We start from the raw sequence: 14872 nt of genomic DNA, 5'->3' as shown, positions 1-14872 counted from the left end.
AGAACAACTTTCTCTTTTAGAATAAGTTCACAAGTCTTTCGCTGGCATTCAAGACAGACAAGATAACATTGGAGAAGAGACTAGAGATACAGGAGAGATCTCGAGACATAGCCGAGGAGAACGTAGCCAAGGAAATCAAAGGACTCAGAGAGGCACTCGAGGTCAGGAAAAAAATAGACATTTGTCTTGGTTCAAATTTGATTTATATGAAGGAGAATATGACTTAGATCTAATATTCTTGGTCCACAGTTCTTGTTAGTCCTGTATATAAATTTTATAATTGAAAAAGAAAGGGAGTAACTGTGCCCCCCCCCCCTCCATTGCTTCAACTTTTCATCTTTTGACTGATTTGATTACAGCAACTGAATCAGATCTGTGTGGACACTCAAGTCCGAGACCTCCTTCTGAAGATACAGAAACATGTGACTGTGTTAGAGCAGGCCAGTGCCAGGGTGTCCTCACGGGCTGAGGTGTTTGGGGCAGTGCAACAGGTGAGAGACAGGGTCAGAACATCTCCTATAGTGTTCAATGCATTGTGATATTTGACAGGTTGAGTTTTAGTGAGTGTGAGCTAGCCAGTGCTCAAGTATACTTGTGGTATTGCAGGTACATGTAAAAAATGTACCATTACTTGCTCTGTACTTCTATTTTGGCCAACTTATTTCTATTTACTAGTGTATTTGTTAGGGATGTCAACGAATATTCGAGTACTCGACTATCATTCGATCATACCGACTATCGACTAAAATTTCTTCAGTCGGTTATACGTTAAAAATGTGTTTCATCAAAGTAATTTTGAATTCAATTAAGGCAATAAATGTTTATTTGCCCATTTCATTTATTTTCAGATCAATATTTTTATATGTAAAATTAAGGGTATGGTATAATGTTCAAAGGAAATTATTTGTACGTCGATGCATGTTCTGCAAACATCAAAATCAACAGTTTTTTTGTTGCGTCAGCTGCAGTAATTAGTGATAGTATATTCTCAACTTGTATTTTGCAGTGTAACATCAAACATGATGTATCATGTACCGAATCAGTAAAACATATATACAGTCTTCAAGTGAAACTTTCCTATAGTAAGTTCTCTGCAAAAATGTCAAAAAAATCAGAATGGGAAAGAAGATAAAACATATTTATTAAGGAATAATTTAATTTTGCTTGTATTCTTGCCTCTCATTGGTTGATTTCCAAAAAGGAACGCATAACATTTTGTATAATCTGGTTTGGTATGGGGACACACCCCCTTGACAACTAGCATAATCATCTGTATCCATCAATCCCCTCATTTCCAGTCCTTGGGATTCATGGAAAATTCCAGATTTAATAAATTTACCTTTAATTTCAAACAGTTGCTCGATCTTACCTCATGTAAACAAGCATCATGGCTGCTAGATCTATGTATCAGTTTTTACCTCCCCTTGCTTCCCATCACTTCCATTACTACGGTTGTATTATTGCGCGGTAAAGAAGAAGGTATGGTTTCCATACAAAGAACTATATGCGGTATTAACCAACATTTGCCCCCCAAAATCAAACTTTGATGGAGTAATATTTAATTAAGTCCTTAAACAGGGGAGTATATGCTGACTTCAAAGCACTGAATAATTTCATAAGTAATGACGTCATATGTACGTAATGACGTCACAAATATGACGTAAATTTCAGTTTTTTATGAATTTTGCAGAAAAATGTACATATTTCGTCGATATTTTAAATAAAAGTCATCGAGCGCATGTGTGTTCAGGGTTATTATTTTGATATAATGTGTAGAATGATAATATCAATGAAATATGTCAATATTGTTCCTGAACACACATGCGCTCTATAGATTTTAAAGCTTAAATTGTTGAAATTTTGTCCATTTTGTCCTCTTTCTGAAAAAGGATATAAAATCAGACTAGTTTGTGACGTCATAAAAACAGAAATTGTGAATACACTGCTCTGGAACTATAATATTTTCTGTTAACTTATATTTCTCGTACAATTTATTGAATTCAGCACATTTCAGGAAGTTTTCAAAATTTGACTTTTGTGGGGGCAAACATATGCAATATACCTCATATAGTTCTTTTGCCCTGTGATTTTCTAAAAAATAAAGCTGGTGTGAAAGTTGACAACACATGCTTTTTAAATAATTGAAATTCAATGCAGAAAAATCATACAAGTCATTTTTTTCATATGTGTTTTTAAATGCTTATTATGACATCATAAACATGTGCATTTTCCCGTATTTTCTTAAAAAGTTGCAGAAGACACCTATTTTCAATGAAATTTTCTTTCAGATAACATTGTCCACAGGCATCGCCCACAAAGATCTTGAGATATGTGATTTGTTATTGAATTTTGCACAAAATATCAAAAAATTAACGTGGGCGACGGCTGTGGACACTGTTTTCTAAAGGAAAATCACCCTTAAAATGTGCCATTTTGAGGCTTTTTCTGTTGAAAATAGAGAAATGCTTCACATTAATGACGTCATGTTTGCAGAATGGTAAACCTTCATGCCATATTCTTTCCTGATTTATCAGAGTCATTTATTTGACTAATATTTAAGCCAGTTTCAAAACTTTTTGATGTCATTACATTTTTAGGGCGCAATAAAGCTAAAACCATACCTTCTTCTTTGAACTCATAAAAACAACACAATTTTACATCCCCAGTTGAATAATTATTTTAAAATTAAATTATAAGAAATGACTCTAATTCTTGGCCAAATTATCGAGTATAATATGGTTTGGGTCAGTTTACGCTTTATAATCCGCGAAGCGAATTATAAAGCAATTAGAGTTATTCCTTAATTGTTTACCTCTTACTGTTTTAAATGAAGAGGGCATTTGTTTAGTTTGTAGATTTAAACTGATCTGACGTGATACAACTATTCAGAAAGAATATTGATTAAACAGCTAATACAAAATTGTAAATACTTGTAAATCGGGGTCAGTTACAAGAATAATTAAACCATGTTTTCTTTTTTTTTGATAATAATTTCATGCAATCATTGATTGTTTGCACAAATTTCATAATTTAAATCTATCCCAAGCTCTCGGGGTCTCGCTGTCTCTGTTTTTATAAGAGACACGCTTTAATTGTTTACCTGTCAAAGGTCATTGACGGACACGTACAAAATGGCTTCAATTATGGGGTACATGTTTATGTACTACCGTTATGTATAGAAAGGACACTTACTAGTGTTTGATTTCTTGCATTTAGATAAAATATGCAGCTTATATATTAATTTTGAAATTAAATACATTGTATACATATTGATGTAACAGTTTTATTGCACTACGTACATGTTTACAATTCAGAAATCTATTGTATATTAGTAATAGTGAAAGCGTAGATTAACTATTGTAAACTAGTCTGTAAAAGAGTAATAAACTTGAGCTCAGCTCAGCACTCTACATATCATTTATATATATTTGTGTATATTCAATCCATGAATAGAAAATTATGGGAATTTTTTAGATTGCCTCTTAATGCCTTACATTGTAAATGCATGTACTTAAGTGTGCTGAAGCAAATTTTTGCTGAAAATTTGTGACTGTGTACATTAGCATTAATAACTAGTTCCAGGCAGGAAACACTGTACTTCTACAGTATTTGAATATAAGAATAAATGTCTTAATAAACTGATGTTTTTATATGCAGGAGAAGAGGATGAGTAAGGCAATAGAGATCATGTTGACTCATGTAGATAACCTGAGATTATCTCACGAGAGACAGACAGCAGAACTAGAGGAGGCCAGGTAATGTGGATCAGTCAGATTACTTTATACAGGGAAATTTTTGCCCCCATTTTACTTTCGCCCCTTTCGTCCTGATCACAATTGTGCGAATTTAAAATGGGGTGAATTCAAAGAAAACAGTATAATTTCTTAAACAGAACTGAATTTTTGGCGAATTTAAAAAGGGACAGAATTGTTTTTCAAGTGTAAAAGGGCAAAAATAACCATAATACAGTACTTAAGGGAAGTTAAATTAATACAGTTGAATTTTTGTATATTAATAGTGAACAATTTACTATGAAATATAAACGTTAATTAAAAGTTAAGTTGAAGAAATTGATATATTGCATTGTTTTCATGATAGTGATATTGAGTGCTTGTATTCAAAGTCTCTTATAAATACTGTATCAGTGATAAAGATTTTGTATTTTTCTGCTGTAGAAAATTGATTCAGGACAACAGACCATTTGGTGGTAGCTCAGAAATAGGTAAGAGTTTCTTATCATATTTAATTGCTGGTTATTCAATGCCTTCTAAAATGGTTTAATTATACCAACCACTTGATAATTACTTTATATCAGATTGATTATTTAAATAATAAAGTTAATGTGAAGCAATGTGATGCCTCATCTCAAAATACTTCTCTAAAAACCAAAGATAATTCATGGATATGACTCTTAAATTATTGCTTAATTGGTAAGGGGACAGTTGATGTGAGATTGATAAAGATGATTTCTACTAATGTAGATAGAGAGAAATAAGAAAATCAGTTTGATTAAATTTCTAGCTGATGAATTGTGGATCTTGAATGATTTGTTGTTAATTATATTCTTTCCAGGAGAATTTACTGGACTTTCGAGAAGATCAGCTTCTGTGTGCCAGAGCAATCCCTTTCTACCAAAAGTAAATTAGCTAGAATTCTATGATTATAATATCTATTCTCTGCAAGACAAAATTATGTCACATCCCATTACAATATCAGTCGTCACTGCAGCTTGGTTAAAGAAAAAAAATTTATTTAACTGCAGGTATTCTTCATAGGTCTTAATGATCAAGTCCAATTCCAATCACTGATTGCAACACTTGTCATGTTAATGGAAGACTCAGCATGTTATCTTGTTTTATATATTATATAGTGTACCTTTGTGGCCCATGAACATGTAGATCAACAATACATGCTTTTCATGCAAGGCTTCTTCTGTACTGTAAATATTAGTTGTAATTAATTAAAGTTTTGATGTTCTGCAACTTTTGGTTTCTGATGTTTAGTTTATCTTGCATGGCAAGTTTTGCAGTTAATTTAGATATAGAGTTATCTTTCACTTTATGATTCTTTAATTTTCTGTTTTGTGGATCTTGCTCGTCTGTCTTAGATGCCTCTGATATTATATGTAATCTATTGTCTAACAAAAAAGTCTTATTTTATCTAACATTGTATATAGGCATAGATCCATTCTCTTATAATAGAAGATAGATATGATTTTTCAGTAAAAACCCTTGCTTCCTCCCTGGGTAGAATTATAAGTCACTGTGGGGAAATGGTGGTATATTACAACTGTTGGGTATACCAACATACTGGGATAAAAAACTATTAGGCTTTCTTGAAATGAAGATTAAATACAGTTGAAGTTCGGTATCTCAAACTCTGATACCTCGAATACCATGGATATGTCAAAGCGATATGAAAGTCCCAACTTCATATTCTTTTTAAGTATTTTACCCTAAATATCTTGAATCCTTGGATATTTCGAAGATTTTTTTGCAGCCCAATCAGGTTTGAAATAACAAAGTTTGTTTGTACATTATAAAAAGGGAAGTCTTTAATGTTCAATATGAAAAATCTTTTCAGTGCTTGATTTTATGATACTTAGGAATTCATGACTGCAATAAATGGAGAAGATAACTTGAAACATTATTGTTAAAGTGAATACTCAGTTTGAAAATAAAATTGATGGTAGAGTGCAGGTTATATTCACTTAAAAAGTCATTTTGAAATAATAGTTGTTATCACATTTTTAAACATAGGACCTCTGCATGCATGTAACAAACAATTTTATATGAACTTAAACAGGGTGCTCGTCGCCGTGTTAGTGATGCGACCTTGAATCGAAGTGGGCTTCCCCACTCTGTATCCATGGTAAGTCACCTTTTGAACCCTGTGTGTGAGATCCTTCAAAACCGAACTTTAATTTACATCATGTAAGCTCCTATATATTATCAACTGCCTAATATAACGTACATGTACACATCATTATATTGTAAATGCTACATAATATTATAAAGATCTTTTTTTATACCATACATATTTTATCTAACTTCAATTATATCAGCATTATAAGCATCATAGCATAAAGCATATTTTATGATAATCTACGAAAATAGCATCAATATCACTGGAATGCATTTACTAGGCGGGAATGTGCATGCATTTTATTTTACCATAGGACAGCTTTTCTGAGGCCATGCATGTTACACCAACCCTACGACGAGAATTGTCTGTCACAGAAGAGGTGAGAATGATACAGCCATGTGCTTCCTACTGCTTGTAAACAAAGTGTAACAATTTATTGTACTATGTACTTCAATGAGGGAAAAAAATCTTAATTATATTTACATTTAAAAACTCTCAAAGATTTTTTTTTTAATTTCCATCAAGACAAAAAATTATGATTGAGACACATTTAAACATATATTTATTTGCTCTCTTCTGACCCTTGAAGTTTTGTAAATGAAGGGGAAAATTTATTTGTTGTTGTACAGGAGATGAATTTCCTTGGAAAATACACGTGCAAATATGATAATGCAGCATAAGGATTTGTTTTCTTAATTTAAGTTTTAGTGCTAATAAAAAACTTGAATTTAAAGATTTCCTCCACCTCCCCTCTCCTCCTCCTCCCCCCCCCCCCCCCCCCACCCCACCCCCCTTACCTGACTCAAAAAAAAAAAGGAAAAACAAGGGGACATATTAAATTTTTTTAGTTTAATTTAATCAGGTGAGGCAAATAAACATTCCTTATATATATGATGCATCATTCCTTGCATGTTCATGCATGAATATATGTATATTTCAATATATCTATCCATTCTTTTGTGTCTGCTAATTTCTTTTTTATTTTTTAGTCTTTTTTAGGTAAAAAAAAGTTTATAAATTGCACTGAGCTTGAGTTTGTTGAATATCTTAATGTTTTCTATGTTCAGTGAAAGAGTAAACAACATAAAACATTTGTTTTAGGCTGTGAAGATTTTTTAGCTTAACAGTTGTACCTTGCTTTTAGGATGCCCGCTCCAAGTTTCAGCAGCTAGCGTCAGTAGCCGCCCTAAAGAATTCTACCACCTCAGCCTTTAGGAGAGCCTCCATGAGTAAACAGACCAGTACCTCCTCACTATTAGGGCAGAACCTCAGACTGTCACAGGACAGTACCCAGTCTGACGGGTAGGTAGTAAACAGACCAGTACCTCCTCACTATTAGGGCAGAACCTCAGACTGTCACAGGACAGTACCCAGTCTGACAGGTAGGTAGTAAACAGACCAGCACCTCTTCACTGCTAGGACAGAACCTCAGACTGTCACAGGACAGTACCCAGTCTGACGGGTAGGTAGTAAACAGACCAGCACCTCCTCACTGTTAGGACAGAACCTCAGATTGTCACAGGACAGTACCCAGTCAGACGGGTAGGTAGTAAACAGACCAGTACCTCCTCACTGTTAGGACAGAACCTCAGATTGTCATAGGACAGTACCCAGTCTCACGGGTAGGTAGTAAACAGACCAGTACCTCCTCACTGTTAGGACAGAACCTCAGATTGTCACAGGACAGTACCCAGTCTGAAGGGTAGGTAGTAAACAGACCAGCACCCCCTCACTGTTAGGACAGAACCTCGGATTGTCACAGGACAGTACCCAGTCTGACGGGTAGGTACCATAGTCAACTCTTCTGTAGAGAATAATTTATACAATATCCAAAATTTTATTTCATAATTGATGGAATTTTTTTGAACCGCAATCATTTCTTAAATTTTTTATTCAACTTTTTGAGAAAATTTTATGTATTTGGTATAAGGGAATAATTAATTGCCATTCTCTGTAACCACTTAAACTTCGTTGCCACGCATGGTCACCGATTTTGATGAAACTTCACCCATGCTTAGTACTTGACACCAGAAACAAATATAACAAAATTTCGTTGCTAAATGGCAACAGCCGGAAAAGTTTGAAAAATCGAGATTTTCAGCCAATTTAAATCCTGACTGTGGCTTAATAAACACTAGAAAAAGCAATGAAACCACCCTGACAAAAACATGACACCTTGATGTCACTTAAACTGTAAACAAACTGTTTAGAATATATCTCTAAGTAAGTGGTAACCAAGGGTACATTTGGAATACATTTAAAATGCTGAAATATGCTGAAAAACACTCCATATTCACTAATGGTAGGTGTTACATGCTAAATCTCAATCATCGACTTAAGAAAAACAATGAAAATGTTTGACCTTAAGTATATAAGTATAAGAAATATTATTCTATGAATAAATTTTATGGTTGCCATGGTAACACAGTGTAACTATGCAAAACCAGTAAGTAAGATTGGGTTAATGCTACTGTCTTGAGGAAAAACATGAAAATTCAAGACTGGCAAATATACATCCTTAGGACCTTGCAACACCAAAACCATAAGAAAAATTGGGTAAAATTGCTACTTTGCAGTGTTGCCATGGAAACAAAGTACCAGTGCTTAAAAGTGAATTATTTTTCACTGCTTTAAGAATTAAATTGCCATATAATCAAGAAACAAATTAAAGGACTCAGCTTGAATAGTACTTATCTGTTAGAACTAAAGTTGAATATCATATATTGATAAAAGTTGATGAAGAAAACAACACTGTTGCTATGGTAACCAAGAAGGGAAAATGTTCGATTTTGTGAACTTTATATCAATATCAAACCCTTTGTGCCAACTTCTTGCATCCACTTAGAGATTGGATGATAGTCAAAATTAAAAGTCAGGTTAGCTGTTAATAAATATCAATCATAAAAATTTTGGGAATCTACATTTAAGGGTACGTATCCAAGGAAAAAAAAATAGTTTTCAGGTTTTTAAGCATATATTTTCTGCTTATCTCCATAGCAACGCTCTATTTAAAGAATCTAATCTGAATTTTTTCAAATGGGAAAACTAAGAGCATACCAACATCTTTAAAAATTGATCATTAGTTATGAGGAAATGTGCTTTTTTAAAAGATAGGATCAGATTTAAACAAACAGAGTGTTACTTTGATGGCTCTCTGTGGTGTAAAAACCTTGGCAACCATTGCCAACCAAAATGAAATATCATATTTTGTTCATGGTATATGTTTCAAAACTCTTTTTTCTATTATTTGGTCATATTTCATCCTATAATTGCTTTTTATTTTTATGTGACACTGTATGACTTTATATAATTCAATGTATATTTTTTTTTACTTTTGAATACTTTGTTACCATAGTAACGTATGTAATAGTTGATTTACCAAACATGTTTATCATGCATTTGAGACATCTGACCTTCAACTTTTGGAAACAGTCATTGCCAATTGTTTGCTTTGCCGCAAATGTTAACTATGGGGCTCTAAACATGTTAAAAAATGCCATTTTTCGAAATTTAAGACATGTTGCCATGGTAACTATAAAACATAGCAACCAATTTTTGCCTGATTTTTGTTTAGGGTATCAATGACTTTTATCATAGAGAGTTTGGAGAAATTCTGAGACTATGCGTGCCACAGCTCCTACATAAAATTTCAAATCATTACAGAGAATGGCTCTTAAATTGTCCATCGAAGTCAATTTTCTAATGCTATACTAAGAAATGTTTAAAGTGCTTAAAATACATTTAGATGAATTATGTATTCATACATGTATTACATTTTGATAAAATTCAACATTTGAATATGTAATCATAAGGAAAAAATCTCATTTTGCAGCAAGTCTTCCGGATCTGGCTCCAAGCAACATTCTGTGGAGGAGGAAGCATTTCAGAAAGGGTAGGTAACTCCAGATTTTGCCATAGCTTTTTCATCACGAAAGTATATATATGCTTATAGAAAATAACATCAATTATAGAAGCCATTAATCTACATTAATTCTAAGAAGAAAGTAAGTTTTACTGGTTAAAAAATTTCAGTTTTCATTTACCAAAGTTATTCCAGAAAATGTCATGTGCAGAGGTTTAAGAATTCACAAATTGCATAACCTTGATGTCACAATAGCTCCTTTGGAAACCACATCTAGAGAAATTTTATAAACCTTTACTCATCATAGGTCTTGCAAATATTTTCCCAAATCAAACATTTCTGTATTTAAAATATTAGTTGTACACTTAATGATGCCTGATTTCTGTGTAGGTTTGAGCAGGGCTACAAGGCTCAGATAACAGGACAGCTCAAACAGTTACGAGATCAGCAGAACTCTATCACCGACTCACTGGAGGAGCTACGAGACAAGTGTGAGGAGGGAGAGGAGGAAGTCACAGAGGAAGTGTCAGTAACAAGGCATTCTGGAAAATGAGCCTTTATCAAATGATTTAATCCAAAAGAGTTTTACATCCTGGCATTAAGAAAGTTCAATGTGTGAATAATAATAAATGTTTAAATTTGTTTTTGAAACTATAAGTCATTTATGAAAAGTTATAAAAAATTACATACAGTATAAAATTCTTTGTTTTACTGCAGTTGTATTTTTGGATTTGATAAAGACATTCAAATAGGAATTTTAAAGATTTCCTATTAAACATTACTTGCATTTGCTATCAGTATACTAAATGTGAAATGTTTCCAATCTAATATATTTAGTTTTTTTTTTTTGGTACAGAAGCCTGCGAGACACAGTGATGACCAAGGTTTGGGAGCACGTCCCTGAGTGGGAGACAGCCAGTAAGAAGCTCCGCTTGGCCACTGTCATCTTCTTCCTGTTCCTGGCCGCCGTCAGCGTCATCATGTCCTTCTTTCCCGTGGGGTACGCGGCAGTCCAGGTGTACCCAGAATACCACCATGTCAACCCCCCACCGGTCTGACCTTAGTGCTATTTTTAGTAAAAGCAATTGCGGTCCAGGTGTACCCAGAGTATGGCCAAGTCAAACCCCCCACCAGTCTGACCTTGTGCTATTTATAGTAACAGCAATAGTGGACCGCCATCTTTTAGTGCATTTTTATACTACAAGCAATATATTGATGTTTTATTCTCCCATTTGTGTAAGGTTTGGCTATACAACCATAACGTTTTATTTTTTCTTTTTTTTAAAATGTACTATAAGCTAATTTTACTGATGTCTTTGTGTGAACCAGATATCGGATTTTACGAATCAAATTTACATTGATGGCAATTGTTTTAACTGTACATGTATCTCATAATATGTGTCACTTATATCTTGCCATACAAGTTTCTTCTTGTTTCAATTACTAATTGAAAATGTTTAAAATTTAGTTATTTTAATAATACTTCTGACGAATTTTTGTTTTTATTTTAATTTTTAAAATTAAGATTATTTATTTTTTGTTTTATTTTTAATTAAGATTTTTTTTGTTTTACTATAATTAATCTTACTTTTGAAATAATTAATCTTACTTTTAAATGAAGATTATGTATACAAAATATTTTGTCACCATGTGTGATATCAGAGTCCCAGATAAGCCCCATTCTATTTACTCTAACATACTGAAATCCACCAATAGTATTACATGTAAACTATAGTCCAAATTATTGATTTTTTTTATGTCGATTGACAATAAGAAAGGTGTGGAATAATTTTATAATAATGAATTGTGCCAAAAAAGTATAGTTCCTAATATAAATTATCTTTGTTTCCTTAAAACTTTGGCTAGAGTCAGGAGCAATTGTAATGAATTAGACTGTAGGCTTCAAGTTTGCTGGATCAAGGGGGACACTGCATACATGTACATGTCTCACAAGCTTTCCACCTATAAGTTATTTAGGACATGAAGAAGAAAAAAATACAATCTTGATTCAAATATTTTATGAACTGTTCAAACGTACACATACATGTACATTTTCATTCTACTTGTATGTTATAAACTGTTCACATATAGTTCATGTATTTGTATAGCAAATGGGTGCCTATAGGCATGGGGAATGTAGCTGTATTCTGTATTTAAAGATTTGAATACTTGCCTACTAATGAGTAATGATGGATTTCAAATTCCTAGTCTGATTGTTAAACCTCTTGCATTTAATATTTTATTCCGTAAAATTTTTCATTTAATTCCTCAAACAACTTGTTCCTATATTGTTAAAAATTAAAGAATGTGTGTGTGTAATATGTTTAATAAATGGGCCTATGGGATTAACTATTACATAAATACAAGTGTGCGATTTTAAAGTGTGCATTATTTTAGGATATATGTGGCATTATATGCAGAGAATTCTTGGAAAGAATGCACATGATAAGATTTGTGTGTGATTTAACATTGCTGGCATTGTTTTAAGTGTTACAATGTTTTACATTATAGATGATTGTGTATATGGATCTATGTGTTATCTGTTGTTCATTGAGTTAAAGTTTTGGCTGTGATCATAAATTATCGATTAAACAATTTGTTGAATAAAATTTTAAAATTAATCACCTAGCTAAGTTATTTGTTAATGTAGAATTTTTGTGCATTTGAATTTGAGGGTGTGATACTTCAGTGAATACATGAAGATAAGAGCAATAGGAGATCAATGTGCACCACTTGTTTTCTTGTACAGGTACATATTTATTAGTTTAATGATTAATATCCATATTGCTTAACCTCATAGATATTTGATTCAAAAGTAGGCCTAGATGTTAAAGTAAGTCATGCATTGGCTCAGTAGATTCACTGAAGACCATTAGTACCTTAACATACATTCCTGACCTAAGTCATACATGTATAAAAACACGGTTTTATTTTGTGAAGATGTTATTTCATCTGAAAATTGCAACAAAGTAGAGTTAACATAGAAAGGCCTTTGATTCATGAGATATATGTAAATGAGTCCACCACAGGGTCAACAATAACATAAAAGTATCAGGTATAAGTACAATTTATAGGTCACCTCGAGAGTACAGGAGTCTAATATAAGATTTTTGTAGCGACTCATCCAAAGCTTTGGTGATGGTATTCGAGCTCTGATGCTGTTTAAGTGGTTAGAGTAGCTGTGAAGCTCACTACTGAATTACACAAATGTCCAATTTTAATTCATTGCTTGGTTTTATTTCATAAAATTTTAAAATTTGATTCATTTCTAAAACATTTTAAATTTATATCGTCATGCAAACTATACATTGTTCTTCTCATTATTGAAAATTTGCAAGAAAAAATCCCCATTTCTGAAATTTATTTATGATGTATTTTAGAATCTCTTGGAGTTCGTCTATTTACCTGCTTCCCTTTCTTTCGTGGAGTACGCAGATGAGGAAATCTTAATTTTGGAATTATGATCCGATAATCGGACTTACAAACAGAAAGGTTTTTACGTAAGAAAGGGTCTTCCATTATCATTTTAATATCCTCTTCTAACAAACGTTTTTGCTTGGAAACTCTTCGTCTTTTCCGCGGCTGGTTAACGATGAGTTTGAGGAAGTCACACTTGCATTTCCTAGATTTTATTTCACTTTTCTCCTTTTTGTCATCCATGTTCCTCTCTTTGATGAAAGATCTAGATTTTGAAGGTTTTGTGGATTTTTCAGTTCCCACTAGCGACGGAACTTGATATTTTTTTCTGATATTGTTTGGTTTCTGACGTTCGGATTTCTTCAATTTGTCACCTTTTTCTCTGTTTTTGTCACTTTTTAACTTTTTGTTCAAAACGTCGATCGAAATTGGTTTTAAATTTTGTATTTGAGGACTCTAAGTTTTGAACTGGTAAGGTCACCTGCTTTTTCTGGGGTTGGCTGATTTGGTTGTTTTCCAGTCCGATTATTTTCTTGTCAACTTCTGGTGCGGTCTCTGTCTTGTACCAAAGACCACCCACAACTTTGACTGCTGCAACAGTTGCATGATCTGTACTACTTGTAGTTTTTGGGGTACTTTCAGAAGCACACATTTGTTTCTCTAACTTTAAGGTGGTCTTATTTTCTTGCTGATAAAATGGTGCGCCGGAAGTAACAACGACATCAATCTCTCCCTCGGAAGTACTCGTTGATTGACTGGAGGTGTCATCACTTGAGCTGCTTCCGGAACTTCGTAACTTCCGGTCATCCTGAGAAAGTTGTGACTTACTGTCAGTGTTTGAAGTGTTTTTCGTGTCTCTGTCGGAAATACTGAGTATGATTTCCTTGTGGTGTATCTTCTACAAGTATTCGAATAACGAGTGAAATTATTAATCACCCAATGTCTCAAATGTAAATAAAAAATCAAATTGAAATAAAGTGGTATTTAGAAAGAATTTTCTGTGCACACTCAATTTTACAAAAAAAAAAGTTGACTGTGATTTGTGTTTTAATGTTAAAAAAAATGTTTTTACAAGAGACATGTATTGGTTAAAAAATATTTTGCCAGGAATTTGATTACAATATAAAGAATTTATGTACTAATCATATGTTTATTCATATATTAAATTACATTTTGCAATGTTTTCTTCCTTCCACATTTTATTTCGTCAATGAAGAAGTGCAACATTGTGCCAGAAAAATAAATTCACCACCTGTTAAAAATGTGGAAAATGCATGTAAGTCTACACGTAATAGGTGTGTGAAATATATAAATGCTGTACGTAACTAGAGGTGACAATATGACCTATACACAATGTCAATGCCCCATTCTCTTTTTCTTACCTTTTTCTTTCTGTTGTATATCAGAATGGCGATGATTGTTATGATGATAATAACGACGATTCCACTGACAACAGACGCAACAACAATATCTGACGATTGAAAACAAACGATTTTACAGTGTATATTTCAGAAAATTTGCAGCAAATTATACGATTTTTGACCCTTTAAGACCTTTTGTATGTATGTTAATCATTATATGGATACAGATTTTACAGAAAATATGAATCTAATATCCGTTTGTTACATATATTGGTACTTACATTGATTGTCCATTAGCTTAATTAATTAGCTGACATTATTAACAAATAAACAACACGTCAACACAAGTTAATGATTTAATTCTTTT

At 32.9% G+C, this 14872-nt stretch overlaps 1 protein-coding gene across 1 annotated transcript in view; it reads left to right on the top strand.

Annotated features, from left to right (window-relative positions):
* LOC134228506 (inositol 1,4,5-triphosphate receptor associated 2-like) overlaps positions 1–12348 on the top strand; it is a 58885-nt gene extending 46537 nt beyond the window's left edge. The window contains exons 28-38 of the mRNA XM_062710158.1: positions 21–161; positions 360–491; positions 3658–3755; positions 4176–4222; positions 4573–4637; positions 5806–5871; positions 6179–6244; positions 7010–7167; positions 9698–9757; positions 10118–10252; positions 10584–12348. Of these exons, the coding sequence (XP_062566142.1) occupies positions 21–161; positions 360–491; positions 3658–3755; positions 4176–4222; positions 4573–4637; positions 5806–5871; positions 6179–6244; positions 7010–7167; positions 9698–9757; positions 10118–10252; positions 10584–10785 (1170 nt within the window). The 3' untranslated portion in view covers positions 10786–12348. The remainder of the gene's footprint in view (positions 1–20; positions 162–359; positions 492–3657; positions 3756–4175; positions 4223–4572; positions 4638–5805; positions 5872–6178; positions 6245–7009; positions 7168–9697; positions 9758–10117; positions 10253–10583) is intronic.
* The last annotated feature ends 2524 nt before the right edge of the window (positions 12349–14872 follow it).

Source organism: Saccostrea cucullata, unplaced genomic scaffold (genome assembly GCF_032062105.1).
Source record: "Saccostrea cucullata isolate Sc308-1 unplaced genomic scaffold, CSIRO_AGI_Scuc_v1 ctg76, whole genome shotgun sequence".
Lineage (NCBI taxonomy): Eukaryota > Metazoa > Mollusca > Bivalvia > Ostreida > Ostreidae > Saccostrea > Saccostrea cuccullata.
The sequence above is the reverse complement of the archived record's forward strand: the minus strand, read 5'-3'. Positions and strand labels throughout refer to the sequence as shown.